The sequence below is a fragment of the Pseudophryne corroboree genome, chromosome 8 (genome assembly GCF_028390025.1).
Source record: "Pseudophryne corroboree isolate aPseCor3 chromosome 8, aPseCor3.hap2, whole genome shotgun sequence".
Lineage (NCBI taxonomy): Eukaryota > Metazoa > Chordata > Amphibia > Anura > Myobatrachidae > Pseudophryne > Pseudophryne corroboree.
Genome location: NC_086451.1, coordinates 15,668,809 through 15,693,355, shown reverse-complemented (window position 1 = coordinate 15,693,355; position 24,547 = coordinate 15,668,809). Strand labels below are relative to the sequence as shown.

Here is a 24,547-nt window from a genome sequence, read left to right as displayed (position 1 = left end):
CTAGATAAGCGCCACCCAACCCTTTATTAGCGGAGACCACAAGTGTCAGACATATTAGGGGACATCAGGATGCTATTTTCTGGGAGTCCCCAGCAGCCAGTATAATCTGCTCACTGTCCGCCCTGTTTAATATATTCCTTCAGGGATGATTGATATTTCAGGTTTGAGAGCATTTTGCCCATGTTACGCGCAGTCAGTGATCCCTACGGAGGAACGTAGATTTATTCTCCTGCTGCAATGGTAGACTGGGTGATGCGCTATAAGTAACGCATGCACCGCTCCTGCTGCAATGGTAGACTGGGCGATGCGCTATAAGTAACGTATGCACCGCTCCTGCTGCAATGGTAGACTGGGTGATGCGCTATAAGTAACGTATGCACCGCTCCTGCTGCAATGGTAGACTGGGTGATGCGCTATAAGTAACACATGCACCGCTCCTGCTGCAATGGTGGACTGGGCGATGCGCTATAAGTAACACATGCACCGCTCCTGCTGCAATGGTGGACTGGGCGATGCGCTATAAGTAACACATGCACCGCTCCTGCTGCAACGGTAGACTGGGCGATGCGCTATAAGTAACGCATGGACCGCTCCTGCTGCAATGGTAGACTGGGCGATGCGCTATAAGTAACGCATGGACCGCTCCTGCTGCAATGGTAGACTGGGCGATGCGCTATAAGTAACACATGCACCGCTCCTGCTGCAACGGTAGACTGGGCGATGCGCTATAAGTAACGCATGCACCGCTCCTGCTGCAATGGTAGACTGGGCGATGCGCTATAAGTAACACATGCACCGCTCCTGCTGCAATGGTAGACTGGGTGATGCGCTATAAGTAACACATGCACCGCTCCTGCTGCAATGGTAGACTGGGCGATGCGCTATAAGTAACACATGCATCGCTCCTGCTGCAACGGTAGACTGGGTGATGCGCTATAAGTAACGTATGCACCGCTCCTGCTGCAATGGTAGACTGGGCGATGCGCTATAAGTAATGCATGCACCGCTCCTGCTGCAATGGTAGACTGGGCGATGCGCTATAAGTAACACATGCACCGCTCCTGCTGCAATGGTAGACTGGGTGATGCGCTATAAGTAACACATGCACCGCTCCTGCTGCAATGGTAGACTGGGCGATGCGCTATAAGTAACGTATGCACCGCTCCTGCTGCAATGGTAGACTGGGCGATGCGCTATAAGTAACACATGCACCGCTCCTGCTGCAATGGTAGACTGGGTGATGCGCTATAAGTAACACATGCACCGCTCCTGCTGCAATGGTGGACTGGGCGATGCGCTATAAGTAACGTATGCACCGCTCCTGCTGCAATGGTAGACTGGGCGATGCGCTATAAGTAACACATGCACCGCTCCTGCTGCAATGGTAGACTGGGTGATGCGCTATAAGTAACACATGCACCGCTCCTGCTGCAATGGTAGACTGGGCGATGCGCTATAAGTAACGTATGCACCGCTCCTGCTGCAATGGTAGACTGGGTGATGCGCTATAAGTAACGCATGCACCGCTCCTGCTGCAATGGTAGACTGGGCGATGCGCTATAAGTAACGTATGCACCGCTCCTGCTGCAATGGTAGACTGGGCGATGCGCTATAAGTAACACATGCACCGCTCCTGCTGCAATGGTAGACTGGGTGATGCGCTATAAGTAACACATGCACCGCTCCTGCTGCAATGGTAGACTGGGTGATGCGCTATAAGTAACGCATGCACCGCTCCTGCTGCAATGGTAGACTGGGTGATGCGCTATAAGTAACGTATGCACCGCTCCTGCTGCAATGGTAGACTGGGCGATGCGCTATAAGTAACACATGCACCGCTCCTGCTGCAATGGTAGACTGGGCGATGCGCTATAAGTAACACATGCACCGCTCCTGCTGCAACGGTAGACTGGGCGATGCGCTATAAGTAACGTATGCACCGCTCCTGCTGCAATGGTAGACTGGGCGATGCGCTATAAGTAACACATGCACCGCTCCTGCTGCAACGGTAGACTGGGCGATGCGCTATAAGTAACGTATGCACCGCTCCTGCTGCAATGGTAGACTGGGCGATGCGCTATAAGTAACACATGCACCGCTCCTGCTGCAATGGTGGACTGGGCGATGCGCTATAAGTAACACATGCACCGCTCCTGCTGCAATGGTAGACTGGGTGATGCGCTATAAGTAACGTATGCACCGCTCCTGCTGCAATGGTAGACTGGGCGATGCGCTATAAGTAACACATGCACCGCTCCTGCTGCAATGGTGGACTGGGCGATGCGCTATAAGTAACACATGCACCGCTCCTGCTGCAATGGTAGACTGGGCGATGCGCTATAAGTAACGTATGCACCGCTCCTGCTGCAATGGTAGACTGGGCGATGCGCTATAAGTAACGTATGCATCACTCCTGCTGCAATGGTAGACTGGGCGATGCGCTATAAGTAATGCATGCACCGCTCCTGCTGCAATGGTAGACTGGGTGATGCGCTATAAGTAACACATGCACCGCTCCTGCTGCAATGGTAGACTGGGTGATGCGCTATAAGTAACGTATGCACCGCTCCTGCTGCAATGGTAGACTGGGCGATGCGCTATAAGTAACACATGCACCGCTCCTGCTGCAATGGTGGACTGGGCGATGCGCTATAAGTAACACATGCACCGCTCCTGCTGCAATGGTAGACTGGGCGATGCGCTATAAGTAACGTATGCACCGCTCCTGCTGCAATGGTAGACTGGGCGATGCGCTATAAGTAACGTATGCATCACTCCTGCTGCAATGGTAGACTGGGCGATGCGCTATAAGTAACGTATGCACCGCTCCTGCTGCAATGGTAGACTGGGCGATGCGCTATAAGTAACGTATGCATCACTCCTGCTGCAATGGTAGACTGGGCGATGTGCTATAAGTAACGTATGCATCACTCCTGCTGCAATGGTAGACTGGGCGATGCGCTATAAGTAATGCATGCACCGCTCCTGCTGCAATGGTAGACTGGGTGATGTGCTATAAGTAACGTATGCACCGCTCCTGCTGCAATGGTAGACTGGGCGATGCGCTATAAGTAACGCATGCATCGCTTCTGCTGCAATGGTAGACTGGGTGATGCGCTATAAGTAACGCATGGACCGCTCCTGCTGCAATGGTAGACTGGGCGATGCGCTATAAGTAACGTATGCACCGCTCCTGCTGCAACGGTAGACTGGGCGATGCGCTATAAGTAACGCATGGACCGCTCCTGCTGCAATGGTAGACTGGGTGATGCGCTATAAGTAACACATGCACCGCTCCTGCTGCAATGGTAGACTGGGTGATGCGCTATAAGTAACACATGCACCGCTCCTGCTGCAATGGTAGACTGGGCAATGTGCTATAAGTAACACATGCACCGCTCCTGCTGCAATGGTAGACTGGGCGATGCGCTATAAGTAACACATGCACCGCTCCTGCTGCAATGGTAGACTGGGCGATGCGCTATAAGTAACACATGCACCGCTCCTGCTGCAATGGTGGACTGGGCGATGCGCTATAAGTAACGTATGCACCGCTCCTGCTGCAATGGTAGACTGGGCGATGCGCTATAAGTAACACATGCACCGCTCCTGCTGCAATGGTAGACTGGGTGATGCGCTATAAGTAACATATGGACCGCTCCTGCTGCAATGGTAGACTGGGCGATGCGCTATAAGTAACACATGCACCGCTCCTGCTGCAATGGTAGACTGGGTGATGCGCTATAAGTAACATATGCACCGCTCCTGCTGCAATGGTAGACTGGGCGATGCGCTATAAGTAACACATGCACCGCTCCTGCTGCAATGGTAGACTGGGCGATGCGCTATAAGTAACGCATGTATCGCTCCTGCTGCAATGGTAGACTGGGCGATGCGCTATAAGTAACACATGCACCGCTCCTGCTGCAATGGTAGACTGGGTGATGCGCTATAAGTAACACATGCACCGCTCCTGCTGCAATGGTAGACTGGGCGATGCGCTATAAGTAACACATGCACCGCTCCTGCTGCAATGGTAGACTGGGTGATGCGCTATAAGTAACGTATGCACCGCTCCTGCTGCAATGGTAGACTGGGTGATGCGCTATAAGTAACGTATGCATCGCTCCTGCTGCAATGGTAGACTGGGTGATGCGCTATAAGTAACACATGCACCGCTCCTGCTGCAATGGTAGACTGGGTGATGCGCTATAAGTAACACATGCATCGCTCCTGCTGCAATGGTAGACTGGGTGATGCGCTATAAGTAACGCATGCACCGCTCCTGCTGCAACGGTAGACTGGGCGATGCGCTATTAGTAACGCATGCACCGCTCCTGCTGCAATGGTAGACTGGGCAATGCGCTATAAGTAACGCATGCACCGCTCCTGCTGCAATGGTAGACTGGGCGATGCGCTATAAGTAACGCATGCACCGCTCCTGCTGCAATGGTAGACTGGGTGATGCACTATAAGTAACGTATGCAGCGCTCCTGCTGCAATGGTAGACTGGGCGATGCGCTATAAGTAACACATGCACCGCTCCTGCTGCAATGGTAGACTGGGCGATGCGCTATAAGTAACACATGCACCGCTCCTGCTGCAATGGTGGACTGGGCAATGCGCTATAAGTAATGCATGCATCACTCCTGCTGCAATGGTAGACTGGGCGATGCGCTATAAGTAATGCATGCATCACTCCTGCTGCAATGGTAGACTGGGTGATGCGCTATAAGTAATGCATGCATCACTCCTGCTGCAATGGTAGACTGGGCGATGTGCTATAAGTAATGCATGCATCACTCCTGCTGCAATGGTAGACTGGGTGATGCGCTATAAGTAACACATGCACCGCTCCTGCTGCAATGGTAGACTGGGTGATGCGCTATAAGTAAGGCATGCACCGCTCCTGCTGCAATGGTAGACTGGGTGATGCGCTATAAGTAACACATGCACCGCTCCTGCTGCAATGGTAGACTGGGTGATGCGCTATAAGTAACGTATGCACCGCTCCTGCTGCAATGGTAGACTGGGCGATGCGCTATAAGTAACACATGCACCGCTACTGCTGCAATGGTAGACTGGGTGATGCGCTATAAGTAACACATGCACCGCTCCTGCTGCAATGGTAGACTGGGTGATGCGCTATAAGTAACGCATGCATCGCTCCTGCTGCAATGGTAGACTGGGCGATGCGCTATAAGTAACGCATGGACCGCTCCTGCTGCAATGGTAGACTGGGCAATGCGCTATAAGTAACACATGGACCGCTCCTGCTGCAATGGTAGACTGGGCAATGCGCTATAAGTAACGCATGCACCGCTCCTGCTGCAATAGTAGACTGGGCAATGCGCTATAAGTAACATATGCACCGCTCCTGCTGCAATGGTAGACTGGGCGATGCGCTATAAGTAACGTATGCACCGCTCCTGCTGCAATGGTGGACTGGGCGATGCGCTATAAGTAACGTATGCACCGCTCCTGCTGCAATGGTAGACTGGGTGATGCGCTATAAGTAACGTATGCACCGCTCCTGCTGCAATGGTGGACTGGGCGATGCGCTATAAGTAACGTATGCACCGCTCCTGCTGCAATGGTAGACTGGGCGATGCGCTATAAGTAACACATGCACCGCTCCTGCTGCAATGGTGGACTGGGCGATGCGCTATAAGTAACGTATGCACCGCTCCTGCTGCAATGGTAGACTGGGTGATGCGCTATAAGTAACACATGCACCGCTCCTGCTGCAATGGTGGACTGGGCGATGCGCTATAAGTAACGTATGCACCGCTCCTGCTGCAATGGTAGACTGGGCGATGTGCTATAAGTAACGTATGCACCGCTCCTGCTGCAATGGTAGACTGGGCAATGCGCTATAAGTAACACATGCACTGCTCCTGCTGCAATGGTAGACTGGGTGATGCGCTATAAGTAACACATGCACCGCTCCTGCTGCAATGGTAGACTGGGCGATGCGCTATAAGTAATGCATGCATCACTCCTGCTGCAATGGTAGACTGGGTGATGCGCTATAAATAACACATGCACCGCTCCTGCTGCAATGGTAGACTGGGTGATGCGCTATAAGTAACACATGCACCGCTCCTGCTGCAATGGTAGACTGGGTGATGCGCTATAAGTAACACATGCACCGCTCCTGCTGCAATGGTAGACTGGGTGATGCGCTATAAATAACACATGCACCGCTCCTGCTGCAATGGTAGACTGGGCGATGCGCTATAAGTAACGTATGCACCGCTCCTGCTGCAATGGTAGACTGGGCGATGCGCTATAAGTAACACATGCACCGCTCCTGCTGCAATGGTAGACTGGGTGATGCGCTATAAATAACACATGCACCGCTCCTGCTGCAATGGTAGACTGGGTGATGCGCTATAAGTAACGCATGCACCGCTCCTGCTGCAATGGTAGACTGGGTGATGCGCTATAAGTAACGCATGGACCGCTCCTGCTGCAATGGTAGACTGGGTGATGCGCTATAAGTAACACATGCACCGCTCCTGCTGCAATGGTAGACTGGGTGATGCGCTATAAGTAATGCATGCATCGCTCCTGCTGCAATGGTAGACTGGGTGATGCGCTATAAGTAACGTATGCACCGCTCCTGCTGCAATGGTAGACTGGGTGATGCGCTATAAGTAACGTATGCACCGCTCCTGCTGCAATGGTAGACTGGGTGATGCGCTATAAGTAACGCATGCACCGCTCCTGCTGCAATGGTAGACTGGGTGATGCGCTATAAGTAACACATGCACCGCTCCTGCTGCAATGGTGGACTGGGCGATGCGCTATAAGTAATGCATGCACCGCTCCTGCTGCAATGGTAGACTGGGCGATGCGCTATAAGTAACACATGCACCGCTCCTGCTGCAATGGTGGACTGGGCGATGCGCTATAAGTAACGTATGCACCGCTCCTGCTGCAATGGTAGACTGGGTGATGCGCTATAAGTAACACATGCACCGCTCCTGCTGCAATGGTGGACTGGGCGATGCGCTATAAGTAACGTATGCACCGCTCCTGCTGCAATGGTAGACTGGGCGATGTGCTATAAGTAACGTATGCACCGCTCCTGCTGCAATGGTAGACTGGGCAATGCGCTATAAGTAACACATGCACTGCTCCTGCTGCAATGGTAGACTGGGTGATGCGCTATAAGTAACACATGCACCGCTCCTGCTGCAATGGTAGACTGGGCGATGCGCTATAAGTAATGCATGCATCACTCCTGCTGCAATGGTAGACTGGGTGATGCGCTATAAATAACACATGCACCGCTCCTGCTGCAATGGTAGACTGGGTGATGCGCTATAAGTAACACATGCACCGCTCCTGCTGCAATGGTAGACTGGGTGATGCGCTATAAGTAACACATGCACCGCTCCTGCTGCAATGGTAGACTGGGTGATGCGCTATAAATAACACATGCACCGCTCCTGCTGCAATGGTAGACTGGGCGATGCGCTATAAGTAACGTATGCACCGCTCCTGCTGCAATGGTAGACTGGGCGATGCGCTATAAGTAACACATGCACCGCTCCTGCTGCAATGGTAGACTGGGTGATGCGCTATAAATAACACATGCACCGCTCCTGCTGCAATGGTAGACTGGGTGATGCGCTATAAGTAACGCATGCACCGCTCCTGCTGCAATGGTAGACTGGGTGATGCGCTATAAGTAACGCATGGACCGCTCCTGCTGCAATGGTAGACTGGGTGATGCGCTATAAGTAACACATGCACCGCTCCTGCTGCAATGGTAGACTGGGTGATGCGCTATAAGTAATGCATGCATCGCTCCTGCTGCAATGGTAGACTGGGTGATGCGCTATAAGTAACGTATGCACCGCTCCTGCTGCAATGGTAGACTGGGTGATGCGCTATAAGTAACGTATGCACCGCTCCTGCTGCAATGGTAGACTGGGTGATGCGCTATAAGTAACGCATGCACCGCTCCTGCTGCAATGGTAGACTGGGTGATGCGCTATAAGTAACACATGCACCGCTCCTGCTGCAATGGTGGACTGGGCGATGCGCTATAAGTAATGCATGCACCGCTCCTGCTGCAATGGTAGACTGGGCGATGCGCTATAAGTAACACATGCACCGCTCCTGCTGCAATGGTAGACTGGGTGATGCGCTATAAGTAACGCATGCACCGCTCCTGCTGCAATGGTAGACTGGGTGATGCGCTATAAGTAACACATGCACCGCTCCTGCTGCAATGGTAGACTGGGTGATGCGCTATAAGTAACACATGCACCGCTCCTGCTGCAATGGTAGACTGGGTGATGCGCTATAAGTAACGTATGCACCGCTCCTGCTGCAATAGTAGACTGGGTGATGCGCTATAAGTAACGCATGCACCGCTACTGCTGCAATGGTAGACTGGGTGATGCGCTATAAGTAACGTATGCACCGCTCCTGCTGCAATGGTAGACTGGGTGATGCGCTATAAGTAACACATGCACCGCTCCTGCTGCAATGGTAGACTGGGTGATGCGCTATAAGTAACACATGCACCGCTCCTGCTGCAATGGTAGACTGGGTGATGCGCTATAAGTAACGTATGCACCGCTCCTGCTGCAATGGTAGACTGGGCAATGCGCTATAAGTAACACATGCACCGCTCCTGCTGCAATGGTGGACTGGGCGATGCGCTATAAGTAATGCATGCACCGCTCCTGCTGCAATGGTAGACTGGGTGATGCGCTATAAGTAACACATGCACCGCTCCTGCTGCAATGGTAGACTGGGTGATGCGCTATAAGTAACGCATGCACCGCTCCTGCTGCAATGGTAGACTGGGTGATGCGCTATAAGTAACGCATGCACCGCTCCTGCTGCAATGGTAGACTGGGTGATGCGCTATAAGTAACGCATGCACCGCTCCTGCTGCAATGGTAGACTGGGTGATGCGCTATAAGTAACACATGCACCGCTCCTGCTGCAATGGTAGACTGGGTGATGTGCTATAAGTAATGCATGCATCGCTCCTGCTGCAATGGTAGACTGGGTGATGCGCTATAAGTAACGTATGCACCGCTCCTGCTGCAATGGTAGACTTGGTGATGCGCTATAAGTAACGTATGCACCGCTCCTGCTGCAATGGTAGACTGGGTGATGCGCTATAAGTAACGTATGCACCGCTCCTGCTGCAATGGTAGACTGGGTGATGCGCTATAAGTAACGTATGCACCGCTCCTGCTGCAATGGTAGACTGGGTGATGCGCTATAAGTAACACATGCACCGCTCCTGCTGCAATGGTAGACTGGGCAATGCGCTATAAGTAACGCATGCACCGCTCCTGCTGCAATGGTAGACTGGGTGATGCGCTATAAGTAACACATGCACCGCTCCTGCTGCAATAGTAGACTGGGTGATGCGCTATAAGTAACGTATGCACCGCTCCTGCTGCAATGGTAGACTGGGTGATGCGCTATAAGTAACGTATGCACCGCTCCTGCTGCAATGGTAGACTGGGTGATGCGCTATAAGTAACACATGCACCGCTCCTGCTGCAATGGTAGACTGGGTGATGCGCTATAAGTAACACATGCACCGCTCCTGCTGCAATGGTAGACTGGGTGATGCGCTATAAGTAACGTATGCACCGCTCCTGCTGCAATGGTAGACTGGGCAATGCGCTATAAGTAACGCATGCACCGCTCCTGCTGCAATGGTAGACTGGGTGATGCGCTATAAGTAACGTATGCATCGCTCCTGCTGCAATGGTAGACTGGGTGATGCGCTATAAGTAACGCATGGACCGCTCCTGCTGCAATGGTAGACTGGGTGATGCGCTATAAGTAACACATGCACCGCTCCTGCTGCAATGGTAGACTGGGTGATGCGCTATAAGTAACGCATGGACCGCTCCTGCTGCAATGGTAGACTGGGCAATGCGCTATAAGTAACACATGCACCGCTCCTGCTGCAATGGTAGACTGGGTGATGCGCTATAAGTAACACATGCACCGCTCCTGCTGCAATGGTAGACTGGGTGATGCGCAATAAGTAACGCATGGACCGCTCCTGCTGCAATGGTAGACTGGGTGATGCGCTATAAGTAACACATGCACCGCTCCTGCTGCAATGGTAGACTGGGCGATGTGCTATAAGTAACGCATGCATCGCTCCTGCTGCAATGGTAGACTGGGTGATGCGCTATAAGTAACACATGCACCGCTCCTGCTGCAATGGTAGACTGGGTGATGCGCTATAAGTAATGCATGCATCACTCCTGCTGCAATGGTAGACTGGGCGATGCGCTATAAGTAATGCATGCATCACTCCTGCTGCAATGGTAGACTGGGTGATGCGCTATAAATAACACATGCACCGCTCCTGCTGCAATGGTAGACTGGGTGATGCGCTATAAGTAACACATGCACCGCTCCTGCTGCAATGGTAGACTGGGTGATGCGCTATAAGTAACACATGCACCGCTCCTGCTGCAATGGTAGACTGGGTGATGCGCTATAAGTAACACATGCACCGCTCCTGCTGCAATGGTAGACTGGGTGATGCTCTATAAATAACACATGCACCGCTCCTGCTGCAATGGTAGACTGGGTGATGCGCTATAAGTAACACATGCACCGCTCCTGCTGCAATGGTAGACTGGGTGATGCGCTATAAATAACACATGCACCGCTCCTGCTGCAATGGTAGATTAGGTGATGCGCTATAAGTAACGTATGCACCGCTCCTGCTGCAATGGTAGACTGGGCGATGCGCTATAAGTAACACATGCACCGCTCCTGCTGCAATGGTAGACTGGGTGATGCGCTATAAGTAACACATGCACCGCTCCTGCTGCATTGGTAGACTGGGTGATGCGCTATAAGTAACACATGCACCGCTCCTGCTGCAATGGTAGACTGGGCGATGCGCTATAAGTAATGCATGCATCACTCCTGCTGCAATGGTAGACTGGGTGATGCGCTATAAGTAACACATGCACCGCTCCTGCTGCAATGGTAGACTGGGTGATGCGCTATAAGTAACGCATGGACCGCTCCTGCTGCAATGGTGGACTGGGCGATGCGCTATAAGTAACACATGCACCGCTCCTGCTGCAATGGTAGACTGGGTGATGCGCTATAAATAACACATGCACCGCTCCTGCTGCAATGGTAGACTGGGCGATGCGCTATAAGTAACGTATGCACCGCTCCTGCTGCAATGGTAGACTGGGCGATGCGCTATAAGTAACGCATGCATCACTCCTGCTGCAATGGTAGACTGGGCGATGTGCTATAAGTAACGTATGCACCGCTCCTGCTGCAATGGTAGACTGGGCGATGCGCTATAAGTAACACATGCACCGCTCCTGCTGCAATGGTAGACTGGGCGATGCGCTATAAGTAACGCATGCACCGCTCCTGCTGCAATGGTAGACTGGGTGATGCGCTATAAGTAACGTATGCACCGCTCCTGCTGCAATGGTAGACTGGGTGATGCGCTATAAGTAACGCATGCATCGCTCCTGCTGCAATGGTAGACTGGGCAATGCGCTATAAGTAACGCATGGACCGCTCCTGCTGCAATGGTAGACTGGGCAATGCGCTATAAGTAACACATGCACCGCTCCTGCTGCAATGGTAGACTGGGCGATGCGCTATAAGTAACACATGCACTGCACCTGCTGCAATGGTAGACTGGGTGATGCGCTATAAGTAACGCATGCACCGCTCCTGCTGCAATGGTAGACTGGGTGATGCGCTATAAGTAACACATGCACCGCTCCTGCTGCAATGGTAGACTGGGTGATGCGCTATAAGTAACACATGCACCGCTCCTGCTGCAATGGTAGACTGGGCGATGCGCTATAAGTAACGTATGCACCGCTCCTGCTGCAATGGTGGACTGGGCGATGCGCTATAAGTAACGTATGCACCGCTCCTGCTGCAATGGTGGACTGGGCGATGTGCTATAAGTAATGCATGCACCGCTCCTGCTGCAATGGTAGACTGGGCGATGTGCTATAAGTAACGTATGCACCGCTCCTGCTGCAATGGTAGACTGGGCGATGCGCTATAAGTAACGCATGGACCGCTCCTGCTGCAATGGTAGACTGGGCAATGCGCTATAAGTAACACATGCACCGCTCCTGCTGCAATGGTAGACTGGGCGATGCGCTATAAGTAATGCATGCATCACTCCTGTATATATGCATGCATTACTTATAGCACATAAGTAACACATGCACCGCTCCTGCTGCAATGGTAGACTGGGTGATGCGCTATAAGTAACACATGCACCGCTCCTGCTGCAATGGTAGACTGGGTGATGCGCTATAAGTAATGCATGCATCACTCCTGCTGCAATGGTAGACTGGGCGATGCGCTATAAGTAATGCATGCATCACTCCTGCTGCAATAGTAGACTGGGTGATGCGCTATAAGTAACACATGCACCGCTCCTGCTGCAATGGTAGACTGGGTGATGCGCTATAAGTAACGCATGCACCGCTCCTGCTGCAATGGTAGACTGGGTGATGCGCTATAAGTAACACATGCACCGCTCCTGCTGCAATGGTAGACTGGGTGATGCGCTATAAGTAACGTATGCACCGCTCCTGCTGCAATGGTAGACTGGGCGATGCGCTATAAGTAACACATGCACCGCTCCTGCTGCAATGGTAGACTGGGTGATGCGCTATAAGTAACACATGCACCGCTCCTGCTGCAATGGTAGACTGGGTGATGCGCTATAAGTAACGCATGCATCGCTCCTGCTGCAATGGTAGACTGGGCGATGCGCTATAAGTAACGCATGGACCGCTCCTGCTGCAATGGTAGACTGGGCAATGCGCTATAAGTAACGCATGCACCGCTCCTGCTGCAATAGTAGACTGGGCAATGCGCTATAAGTAACACATGGACCGCTCCTGCTGCAATCGTAGACTGGGCAATGCGCTATAAGTAACGCATGCACCGCTCCTGCTGCAATAGTAGACTGGGCAATGCGCTATAAGTAACATATGCACCGCTCCTGCTGCATGGGTAGACTGGGCGATGCGCTATAAGTAACGTATGCACCGCTCCTGCTGCAATGGTGGACTGGGCGATGCGCTATAAGTAACGTATGCACCGCTCCTGCTGCAATGGTGGACTGGGCGATGCGCTATAAGTAACGTATGCACCGCTCCTGCTGCAATGGTAGATTGGGTGATGCGCTATAAGTAACACATGCATCGCTCCTGCTGCAATGGTAGACTGGGCGATGCGCTATAAGTAACGTATGCACCGCTCCTGCTGCAATGGTAGATTGGGTGATGCGCTATAAGTAACACATGCACCGCTCCTGCTGCAATGGTGGACTGGGCGATGTGCTATAAGTAACGTATGCACCGCTCCTGCTGCAATGGTAGATTGGGTGATGCGCTATAAGTAACACATGCACCGCTCCTGCTGCAATGGTGGACTGGGCGATGTGCTATAAGTAACGTATGCACCGCTCCTGCTGCAATGGTAGATTGGGTGATGCGCTATAAGTAACACATGCATCGCTCCTGCTGCAATGGTAGACTGGGCGATGCGCTATAAGTAACGCATGGACCGCTCCTGCTGCAATGGTAGACTGGGCAATGCGCTATAAGTAACACATGCACCGCTCCTGCTGCAATGGTAGACTGGGTGATGCGCTATAAGTAACACATGCACCGCTCCTGCTGCAATGGTAGACTGGGTGATGCGCTATAAGTAACGTATGCACTGCTCCTGCTGCAATGGTAGACTGGGTGATGCGCTATAAGTAACACATGCACCGCTCCTGCTGCAATGGTAGACTGGGTGATGCGCTATAAGTAACGCATGCACCGCTCCTGCTGCAATGGTGGACTGGGCGATGTGCTATAAGTAACGCATGCACCGCTCCTGCTGCAATGGTAGACTGGGCGATGCGCTATAAGTAACGCATGGACCGCTCCTGCTGCAATGGTAGACTGGGCAATGCGCTATAAGTAACGTATGCACCGCTCCTGCTGCAATGGTAGACTGGGTGATGCGCTATAAGTAACATATGCACCGCTCCTGCTGCAATAGTAGACTGGGCAATGCGCTATAAGTAACACATGCACCGCTCCTGCTGCAATGGTAGACTGGGTGATGCGCTATAAGTAACACATGCACCGCTCCTGCTGCAATGGTAGACTGGGTGATGCGCTATAAGTAACGTATGCACTGCTCCTGCTGCAATGGTAGACTGGGTGATGCGCTATAAGTAACACATGCACCGCTCCTGCTGCAATGGTGGACTGGGCGATGTGCTATAAGTAACGCATGCACCGCTCCTGCTGCAATGGTAGACTGGGCGATGCGCTATAAGTAACGCATGGACCGCTCCTGCTGCAATGGTAGACTGGGCAATGCGCTATAAGTAACGTATGCACCGCTCCTGCTGCAATGGTAGACTGGGCGATGCGCTATAAGTAACGTATGCACCGCTCCTGCTGCAATGGTAGACTGGGCGATGCGCTATAAGTAACACATGCACTGCACCTGCTGCAATGGTAGACTGGGTGATGCGCTATAAGTAACGCATGCATCGCTCCTGCTGCAATGGTAGACTGGGCAATGCGCTATAAGTAACGCATGGACCGCTCCTGCTGCAATGGTAGACTGGGCGATGCGCTATAAGTAACACATGCACTGCACCTGCTGCAATGGTAGACTGGGTGATGCGCTATAAGTAACGTATGCACCGCTCCTGCTGCAATGGTAGACTGGGTGATGCGCTATAAGTAACACATGCACCGCTCCTGCTGCAATGGTAGACTGGGCGATGCGCTATAAGTAACGCATGGACCGCTCCTGCTGCAATGGTAGACTGGGCAATGCGCTATAAGTAACGCATGCACCGCTCCTGCTGCAATAGTAGACTGGGCAATGCGCTATAAGTAACACATGCACCGCTCGTGCTGCAATGGTAGACTGGGTGATGCGCTATAAGTAACATATGCACCGCTCCTGCTGCAATAGTAGACTGGGCAATGCGCTATAAGTAACACATGCACCGCTCCTGCTGCAATGGTAGACTGGGTGATGCGCTATAAGTAACACATGCACCGCTCCTGCTGCAATGGTAGACTGGGTGATGCGCTATAAGTAACATATGCACCGCTCCTGCTGCAATGGTAGACTGGGTGATGCGCTATAAGTAACATATGCACCGCTCCTGCTGCAATGGTAGACTGGGTGATGCGCTATAAGTAACACATGCACCGCTCCTGCTGCAATGGTAGACTGGGTGATGCGCTATAAGTAACACATGCACTGCTCCTGCTGCAATGGTAGACTGGGCGATGCGCTATAAGTAACACATGCACCGCTCCTGCTGCAATGGTGGACTGGGCGATGCGCTATAAGTAACGTATGCACCGCTCCTGCTGCAATGGTAGACTGGGTGATGCGCTATAAGTAACACATGCACCGCTCCTGCTGCAATGGTGGACTGGGCGATGCGCTATAAGTAACGTATGCACCGCTCCTGCTGCAATGGTAGACTGGGTGATGCGCTATAAGTAACACATGCACCGCTCCTGCTGCAATGGTGGACTGGGCGATGTGCTATAAGTAACGTATGCACCGCTCCTGCTGCAATGGTAGATTGGGTGATGCGCTATAAGTAACGCATGGACCGCTCCTGCTGCAATGGTAGACTGGGCAATGCGCTATAAGTAACATATGCACCGCTCCTGCTGCAATGGTAGACTGGGTGATGCGCTATAAGTAACGCATGGACCGCTCCTGCTGCAATGGTAGACTGGGCAAAGCGCTATAAGTAACGCATGGACCGCTCCTGCTGCAATGGTAGACTGGGCAATGCGCTATAAGTAACACATGCACCGCTCCTGCTGCAATGGTAGACTGGGTGATGCGCTATAAGTAACACATGCACCGCTCCTGCTGCAATGGTAGACTGGGTGATGCGCTATAAGTAACACATGCATCACTCCTGCTGCAATGGTAGACTGGGTGATGCGCTATAAGTAACGCATGTATCGCTCCTGCTGCAATGGTAGACTGGGTGATGCGCTATAAGTAACGTATGCACCGCTCCTGCTGCAATGGTAGACTGGGCGATGCGCTATAAGTAACACATGCACCGCTCCTTCTGCAATGGTAGACTGGGCGATGCTCTATAAGTAACGCATGTATCGCTCCTGCTGCAATGGTAGACTGGGCGATGCGCTATTAGTAACGTATGCACCGCTCCTGCTGCAATGGTAGACTGGGTGTTGCGCTATAAGTAACGCATGCATCGCTCCTGCTGCAATGGTAGACTGGGCAATGCGCTATAAGTAACGCATGGACCGCTCCTGCTGCAATGGTAGACTGGGCGATGCGCTATAAGTAACACATGCACTGCACCTGCTGCAATGGTAGACTGGGTGATGCGCTATAAGTAACGCATGCACCGCTCCTGCTGCAATGGTAGACTGGGTGATGCGCTATAAGTAACACATGCACCGCTCCTGCTGCAATGGTAGACTGGGTGATGCGCTATAAGTAACACATGCACCGCTCCTGCTGCAATGGTAGACTGGGTGATGTGCTATAAGTAATGCATGCATCGCTCCTGCTGCAATGGTAGACTGGGTGATGCGCTATAAGTAACACATGCACCGCTCCTGCTGCAATGGTAGACTGGGTGATGCGCTATAAGTAACATATGCACCGCTCCTGCTGCAATGGTAGACTGGGCGATGCGCTATAAGTAACGTATGCACCGCTCCTGCTGCAATGGTGGACTGGGCGATGCGCTATAAGTAACGTATGCACCGCTCCTGCTGCAATGGTAGACTGGGTGATGCGCTATAAGTAACGTATGCACCGCTCCTGCTGCAATGGTGGACTGGGCGATGCGCTATAAGTAACGTATGCACCGCTCCTGCTGCAATGGTAGACTGGGCGATGCGCTATAAGTAACACATGCACCGCTCCTGCTGCAATGGTAGACTGGGCAATGCGCTATAAGTAACGCATGGACCGCTCCTGCTGCAATGGTAGACTGGGCGATGCGCTATAAGTAACACATGCACTGCACCTGCTGCAATGGTAGACTGGGTGATGCGCTATAAGTAACACATGCACCGCTCCTGCTGCAATGGTAGACTGGGTGATGTGCTATAAGTAATGCATGCATCGCTCCTGCTGCAATGGTAGACTGGGTGATGTGCTATAAGTAATGCATGCATCGCTCCTGCTGCAATGGTAGACTGGGTGATGCGCTATAAGTAACGTATGCACCGCTCCTGCTGCAATGGTGGACTGGGCGATGCGCTATAAGTAACGTATGCACCGCTCCTGCTGCAATGGTAGACTGGGTGATGCGCTATAAGTAACGTATGCACCGCTCCTGCTGCAATGGTAGACTGGGTGATGCGCTATAAGTAACGTATGCACCGCTCCTGCTGCAATGGTGGACTGGGCGATGCGCTATAAGTAACACATGCACCGCTCCTGCTGCAATGGTGGACTGGGTGATGCGCTATAAGTAACACATGCACCGCTCCTGCTGCAATGGTAGACTGGGTGATGCGCTATAAGTAACGTATGCACCGCTCCTGCTGCAATGGTAGACTGGGTGATGCGCTATAAGTAACACATGCACCGCTCCTGCTGCAATGGTGGACTGGGTGATGCGCTATAAGTAACACATGCACCGCTCCTGCTGCAATGGTAGACTGGGTGATGCGCTATAAGTAACGTATGCACCGCTCCTGCTGCAATGGTAGACTGGGTGATGCGCTATAAGTAACGTATGCACCGCTCCTGCTGCAATAGTAGACTGGGCAATGCGCTATAAGTAACACATGCACCGCTCCTGCTGCAATGGTAGACTGGGTGATGCGCTATAAGTAACGTATGCACCGCTCCTGCTGCAATGGTAGACTGGGTGATGCGCTATAAGTAACGTATGCACCGCTCCTGCTGCAATGGTGGACTGGGTGATGCGCTATAAGTAACGTATGCACCGCTCCTGCTGCAATGGTAGACTGGGTGATGCGCTATAAGTAACGTATGCACCGCTCCTGCTGCAATAGTAGACTGGGTGATGCGCTATAAGTAACGTATGCACCGCTCCTGCTGCAATGGTAGACTGGGTGATGCGCTATAAGTAACGTATGCATCACTCCTGCTGCAATGGTAGACTGGGCAATGCGCTATAAGTAACACATGCACCGCTCCTGCTGCAATGGTAGACTGGGTGATGCGCTATAAGTAACACATGCACCGCTCCTGCTGCAATGGTAGACTGGGTGATGTGCTATAAGTAATGCATGCATCGCTCCTGCTGCAATGGTAGACTGGGTGATGTGCTATAAGTAATGCATGCATCGCTCCTGCTGCAATGGTAGACTGGGTGATGCGCTATAAGTAACGTATGCACCGCTCCTGCTGCAATGGTAGACTGGGTGATGCGCTATAAGTAACACATGCACCGCTCCTGCTGCAATGGTAGACTGGGTGATGCGCTATAAGTAACGTATGCACCGCTCCTGCTGCAATGGTGGACTGGGTGATGCGCTATAAGTAACACATGCACCGCTCCTGCTGCAATGGTAGACTGGGTGATGCGCTATAAGTAACGTATGCACCGCTCCTGCTGCAATGGTAGACTGGGTGATGCGCTATAAATAACACATGCACCGCTCCTGCTGCAATGGTAGACTGGGTGATGCGCTATAAGTAACGTATGCACCGCTCCTGCTGCAATAGTAGACTGGGCAATGCGCTATAAGTAACACATGCACCGCTCCTGCTGCAATGGTAGACTGGGTGATGCGCTATAAGTAACGCATGCATCGCTCCTGCTGCAATGGTAGACTGGGTGATGCGCTATAAGTAACGTATGCACCGCTCCTGCTGCAATGGTAGACTGGGTGATGCGCTATAAGTAACACATGCACCGCTCCTGCTGCAATGGTAGACTGGGTGATGCGCTATAAGTAACGTATGCACCGCTCCTGCTGCAATGGTAGACTGGGTGATGCGCTATAAGTAACACATGCACCGCTCCTGCTGCAATGGTAGACTGGGTGATGCGCTATAAGTAACACATGCACCGCTCCTGCTGCAATGGTAGACTGGGTGATGCGCTATAAGTAACGTATGCACCGCTCCTGCTGCAATGGTAGACTGGGTGATGCGCTATAAGTAACGTATGCACCGCTCCTGCTGCAATGGTAGACTGGGTGATGCGCTATAACGCATGCACTGTTCCCTAATGTAATACAGAATTTTTTATTTAATTCTCTGAACTTACTATTAAAACTGTTGCAAAATTTAGGTCAAACGACTGCTCTTAAATATGCAAAAAAAAAAAGTAATGCAAAAAATAAAGAAAAAATGCATAAAAACAGCAGTGCAGGATATTATATTAGTATATTCAGGTTATTTGTGGGATACAACAAATCACAATTTAAAAAAAGAACCTTTAATCTTCCTTATGTAGATTAATGTAACCAGGAACCGGGGTCAAACAGGAAAACAACTAAAAACAAAATTGTCTACTTATCCCCAACACGGACCCGTGGTATAATAAAGGAATACCCCCGGGGAAGTTTAGTGGGAGGAGCCTGATCTCTGAATGGGAATAAATCCTATTGATAATACTTCCATGTGATTGATTATTGCTATAGGAAGTTATAGATATTGTCTCCTGCTCTGTTCCTGTGTGACATCTGCAGATTATCCAGTAGCCTATCCAATATCAGAATTGGTTATAGATATTTGGGTATTTTCCTCCTCTCTCTTCTCGGTCAGGGGGTAAAATGGCCAAATTGCAGAATGTTTCCAGAAAGGGGGATGGATACTGGTGCCGCAGTTGCTGTGGAGTCAGCGCCTATGTGTGTGTTCTGTCTTACTATAGGCATGGTGCCTGCGCTGACCGCCCCGGCAGATGGGAAAGAAGCGTATAGCTTACATTATAATAGCATTGTTTTCTACATCAGAATTGTTACCGATACACCAGAACTTTTCACTATGTATTAAAAAGAAGACAAAAAAACATTTTAAAGTACTGTAATTAATAGTAATCTCTTCCCATGTTACAGACCCAAGAGCTCAGAGGTGACTTATATACAGTAGTACAGTCCAGTCTACATTATCCTTTAGAGTCACAGGGGGAGATGTATCAAGACGTGGAGAGAGATAAAATACCAACCAATCAGCTCCTAGCTGTCTTTTTTAAAGCACAGCCTGTAACATGGCAGTTAGGAGCTGACTGGATAGTACTTTATCTCTGTCCGATTTATCTCTTTCCAGGGCTTAGTACATCTCCCCCATAGTACTGTATTTTACTTTCTAGAAATCTAAACCTATACTTAGAGTATTCCTGCGCCTGTATATCACATTGTTATGAGAAGGTTTATGCGGTGATCTGAATATTCTGCCAATGTTCTGGAAAAAGACGGCACTCAAAGCTATTGTAAATCATTGGCAAGGTGGTGGTGCAGGGTAAAAGATAATAATATTTACACTCCCTTTTTCAGCAATTTAGAAAAAGAAATTACCAGCACTCACAGTTAGAGGAACGTGAAAAGAGTTTTATTCTTAATTTGAAAATCCATGTGAAGCACATCTGGCAGCTGTAGCCCAACAGCTGTTTCAACCAACAGGTGCTGAGGAAAACCTTGTTGGTTGAAACAGCTGTTGGGCCACAGCTGCCAGATTGTGCTTCACATGGATTTTTCTTGAAGAATAAAACTCTTTTCACGTTCATCTAATTGTGAGTGCTGGTAATTTCTTTTTCTAAATTGTTTAAAAAGTGAGTGTAACTATTCTGCCAATGAGAGAATTGCAAATGCTGTTTTTGTAATGATCAAATGTATGTGCAGAGATTGCTCTACTGCTGTTTATATGTGATGATAAAAGTAACACGTTTTCTTTCTGTGATTCTCTTCCTTATCGCTGCATTCCTGGTCCCAGAGCTACAGCCCTCCCTGCCAGGTACAGTCTTGTCATTACAGTATATCCTTCTATTGCTATTGTTAGGGCTGAGGAATCCTGTCAGTGGTCATGGAGAACGTAGACATGTTTTACATTATCATGTGGAAGCTAGAAACATCCTAAGAGAGTTATACTGTATTATATAGAGCGTATGTGTGTCTTGTATCGTATAGCAGCAGTATTAATATAAAACACGGGATAATGTATCAATTACTTTCGTGTACCTCTATGTATCTATACGTTTATGTGTTTGTGTTATTAAATCCTATTATATTGAGCTACAACAATATAATTGTATTTAGAAGTTTTATATAGAGCTACTCATTTGTTAGTTGTACAGATGTGATGAATATCATAGCATCGTAGTGTATAAGCCTATTATACACCAGATTATAATATACAGTACCTTGGTGTTAAATATAATGTTAGAACATATATATATATATCGGAAGTGGTGTATTTAAATATTTTGTTTGGCGGTTATTTGGGTGGCGAGTTTATACATATTAGTATAAGACTCTCAGGTATTGTCGGAGTCATCTATACTTGTGTGTAAATGTAGGAGCGTACAATAGTTGTTATTTATTTTGACTAAGTCAAATATTTACCCAATTTACCTATTTTACTGATAGTGATCACCCTCTGATTATAAGCCAGACATATCTGAACTCCGCCATCTTGTTTGTGGGGATTTGGGCAGCATTAATGCGACAGAGCATATGCAGATACTATGATATCCCTGTTACGTGAGGCGTCCGCCACACAGGAGAAATCTGGATTACTAGGAGTCTTAGGAGGACATTTACTAAGCATTAATAAGAGCAGAGAAGTGAGCTAGTGGAGCAGTTGCCCATGGCAACCAATCAGCACTGAAGTAACATCTATAATTTGCATACTGTAAAATGATACAGAGCTGCTAATTGGTTGCCATGGGCAACTTTTCCACTGGCTCACTTCTCCGTTCTTAATCACTGCTTAGTAAATGTCCTCCTCAGTAACATCCTGAATCCTGAAGTGAGGCCCGGCCAGAGAGGAAGGCATCATGGAAGATTATGCAGGGGTGTCCCGGGTCCCGCGTCTCCTGCTTATGTTTTGGTTACATAAGCACTCAGCGGTCATTCGGTGGCAAGCGCCGTTGTGCTCCAACCTTCCTCCATTATAGACTGAATACCTCATGAAACTGGAAGTAATGCATTAAATATTTATCAAGCAAATCAATACGATAAATCAGACGAAACAATAAACGTGGATCACCAGCCTCGAGAAGACATATAAGATATTGTGTGTTATTATTTTGTTAATTCTGTTTTGTAACAACAATACCCTACAGCCGGGACCCGATCTCTGCCGGTGACTGGGAAAAATCAATCCTGGAAACGTTTCGCTGTAATATTCCCTGAGGTTTTATGTCCTGACCCCCTGTGGGCATTTTGTGGGCGTTTCACAGCCAGCGTCTGCGTCTTTGTACACAGTTGTAATGGCTCCAGCGGATTAGCTGGGACGGGAATTCGCTGGTGTGACGGATGTGCGACCAATGGTGGGAATGATGTGTAACCATTGGTGCGTCATTGTACACACAACAGTGACTGCATCATTAGCATATTTTCGCAGTCCCGCTGCGGCCCGTTGTCCCGTACCACCTTAGAACATTTTGTATGGGCTGAGATAATGTTGATTGCAGTATAGCCCATTAATTGACCAGACGTGAGCAATCACAAGGGATACGCACATCCCAGCTGTCCCCATGTTGCAGAATAGGATTATGGTGCAGTGGTGGATGCAATTATGCCATATGGAAGTAGTTGATTGAGTAGGCCAGTGGTTCTCAAACACGGTCCTCAGGAGTCAGGACCCCACACGGTTCAGGTTTTCCATGTCACCCGGCAGCTGCACTGTGTATCACCAACTGTCACATTTGAAAAATCTACAGGTGACCTGCAAACCATGAACCGTGTGGGGTCCTGAGGACTGAGTTCGAGAACCTGTGGATTAGGCAATGGGGGACAGATAGGCAGCGGAAGGGGAAGGGTTAGGCTATGGGAGGTTAGAGTTAGGGCGAGGGTTAGGGTTATGCACTAAGGGAAGGTATAAGGTTAGTCTATGGCAGGCCTGGCCAACCTGTGGCTCTCCAGATGTTGTGAAACTATACATCCCAGCATGCCCTGCCACAGTTTTAGCATCCCTTAATAGCAAAACTGTGGCAAAGCATGATGGGACTTGTAGTTTTACAACAGCTGGAGAGCCGCAGGTTGGCCAGGCCTGGTCTATGGGTTAGGGTTAGGCTGAAGGGGGGTGGAAGGTTAGGGTTAGGCATAAGGGGGAGATTAGGATTAGGCTGCAAGGGGTTGGAGGGTTAGGCACTAGGAGGAGGGTTAGGCACTTGGGGGAGGGTTAGGGTCAGGCACTAGGGGGAGGGTCAGGGTTAGGCACTAGGGGGAGGGTTAGGGTTAGGCACCAGGGGGAGGGTTAGGGTTAGGCACTAGGGGGAGGGTTAGGGTTAGGCACTAGGGGGGAGGGGTTAGGGTTAGGTTACAAGAGGGGAGGTTAGGGTTAGGCACTAGGCGGTGGGTTAGGTTACAGGAGTGGAGGGTTAGGTTACAAGAGGGGAGGGTTAGGCACTAGGCGGAGGGTTAGGTTACAGGAGGGGAAGGTTAGGTTACAGGAGGGGAGGGTTAGGCACTAGGCGGTGGGTTAGGTTACAGGAGGGGAGGGTTAGGCACTAGGCGGAGGGTTAGGTTACAGGAGGGGAAGGTTAGGTTACAGGAGGGGAGGGTTAGGCACTAGGCGGAGGGTTAGGTTACAGGAGGGGAAGGTTAGGTTACAGGAGGGGAGGGTTAGGCATTAGGCGGTGGGTTAGGTTACAGGAGGGGAGGGTTAGGTTACAAGAGGGGAGGGTTAGGCACTAGGCGCAGGGTTAGGTTACAGGAGGGGAAGGTTAGGTTACAGGAGGGGAGGGTTAGGCACTAGGCGGTGGGTTAGGTTACAGGAGGGGAGGGTTAGGCACTAGGCGGTGGGTTAGGTTACAGGAGGGGAAGGTTAGGTTACAGGAGGGGAGGGTTAGGCACTAGGCGGAGGGTTAGGTTACAGGAGGGGAAGGTTAGGTTACAGGAGGGGAGGGTTAGGCACTAGGCGGTGGGTTAGGTTACAGGAGGGGAGGGTTAGGTTACAGGAGGGGAGGGTTAGGCACTAGGCGGAGGGTTAGGTTACAGGAGGGGAAGGTTAGGTTACAGGAGGGGAGGGTTAGGCACTAGGCGGAGGGTTAGGTTACAGGAGGGGAAGGTTAGGTTACAGGAGGGGAGGGTTAGGCACTAGGCGGAGGGTTAGGTTACAGGAGGGGAAGGTTAGGTTACAGGAGGGGAGGGTTAGGCACTAGGCGGAGGGTTAGGTTACAGGAGGGGAAGGTTAGGTTACAGGAGGGGAGGGTTAGGCACTAGGCGGAGGGTTAGGTTACAGGAGGGGAAGGTTAGGTTACAGGAGGGGAGGGTTAGGCACTAGGCGGAGGGTTAGGTTACAGGAGGGGAAGGTTAGGTTACAGGAGGGGAGGGTTAGGCACTAGGCGGAG

At 50.8% G+C, this 24,547-nt stretch overlaps 1 protein-coding gene across 3 annotated transcripts in view; it reads left to right on the top strand.

The window, feature by feature from the left end:
* Positions 1 to 24,547, top strand: part of GARNL3 (GTPase activating Rap/RanGAP domain like 3) — a 429,083-nt gene that overhangs the window by 65,852 nt on the left and 338,684 nt on the right. For 2 of the 3 annotated variants that reach the window (XM_063935954.1, XM_063935953.1), the window contains exon 2: positions 20,965 to 20,985. The exons of the other annotated variant lie outside the window; for it this stretch is intronic. In XM_063935954.1, coding sequence (XP_063792024.1) covers positions 20,965 to 20,985 — 21 coding nt within the window. The remainder of the gene's footprint in view (positions 1 to 20,964; positions 20,986 to 24,547) is intronic. 3 annotated transcript variants of the gene reach the window in all.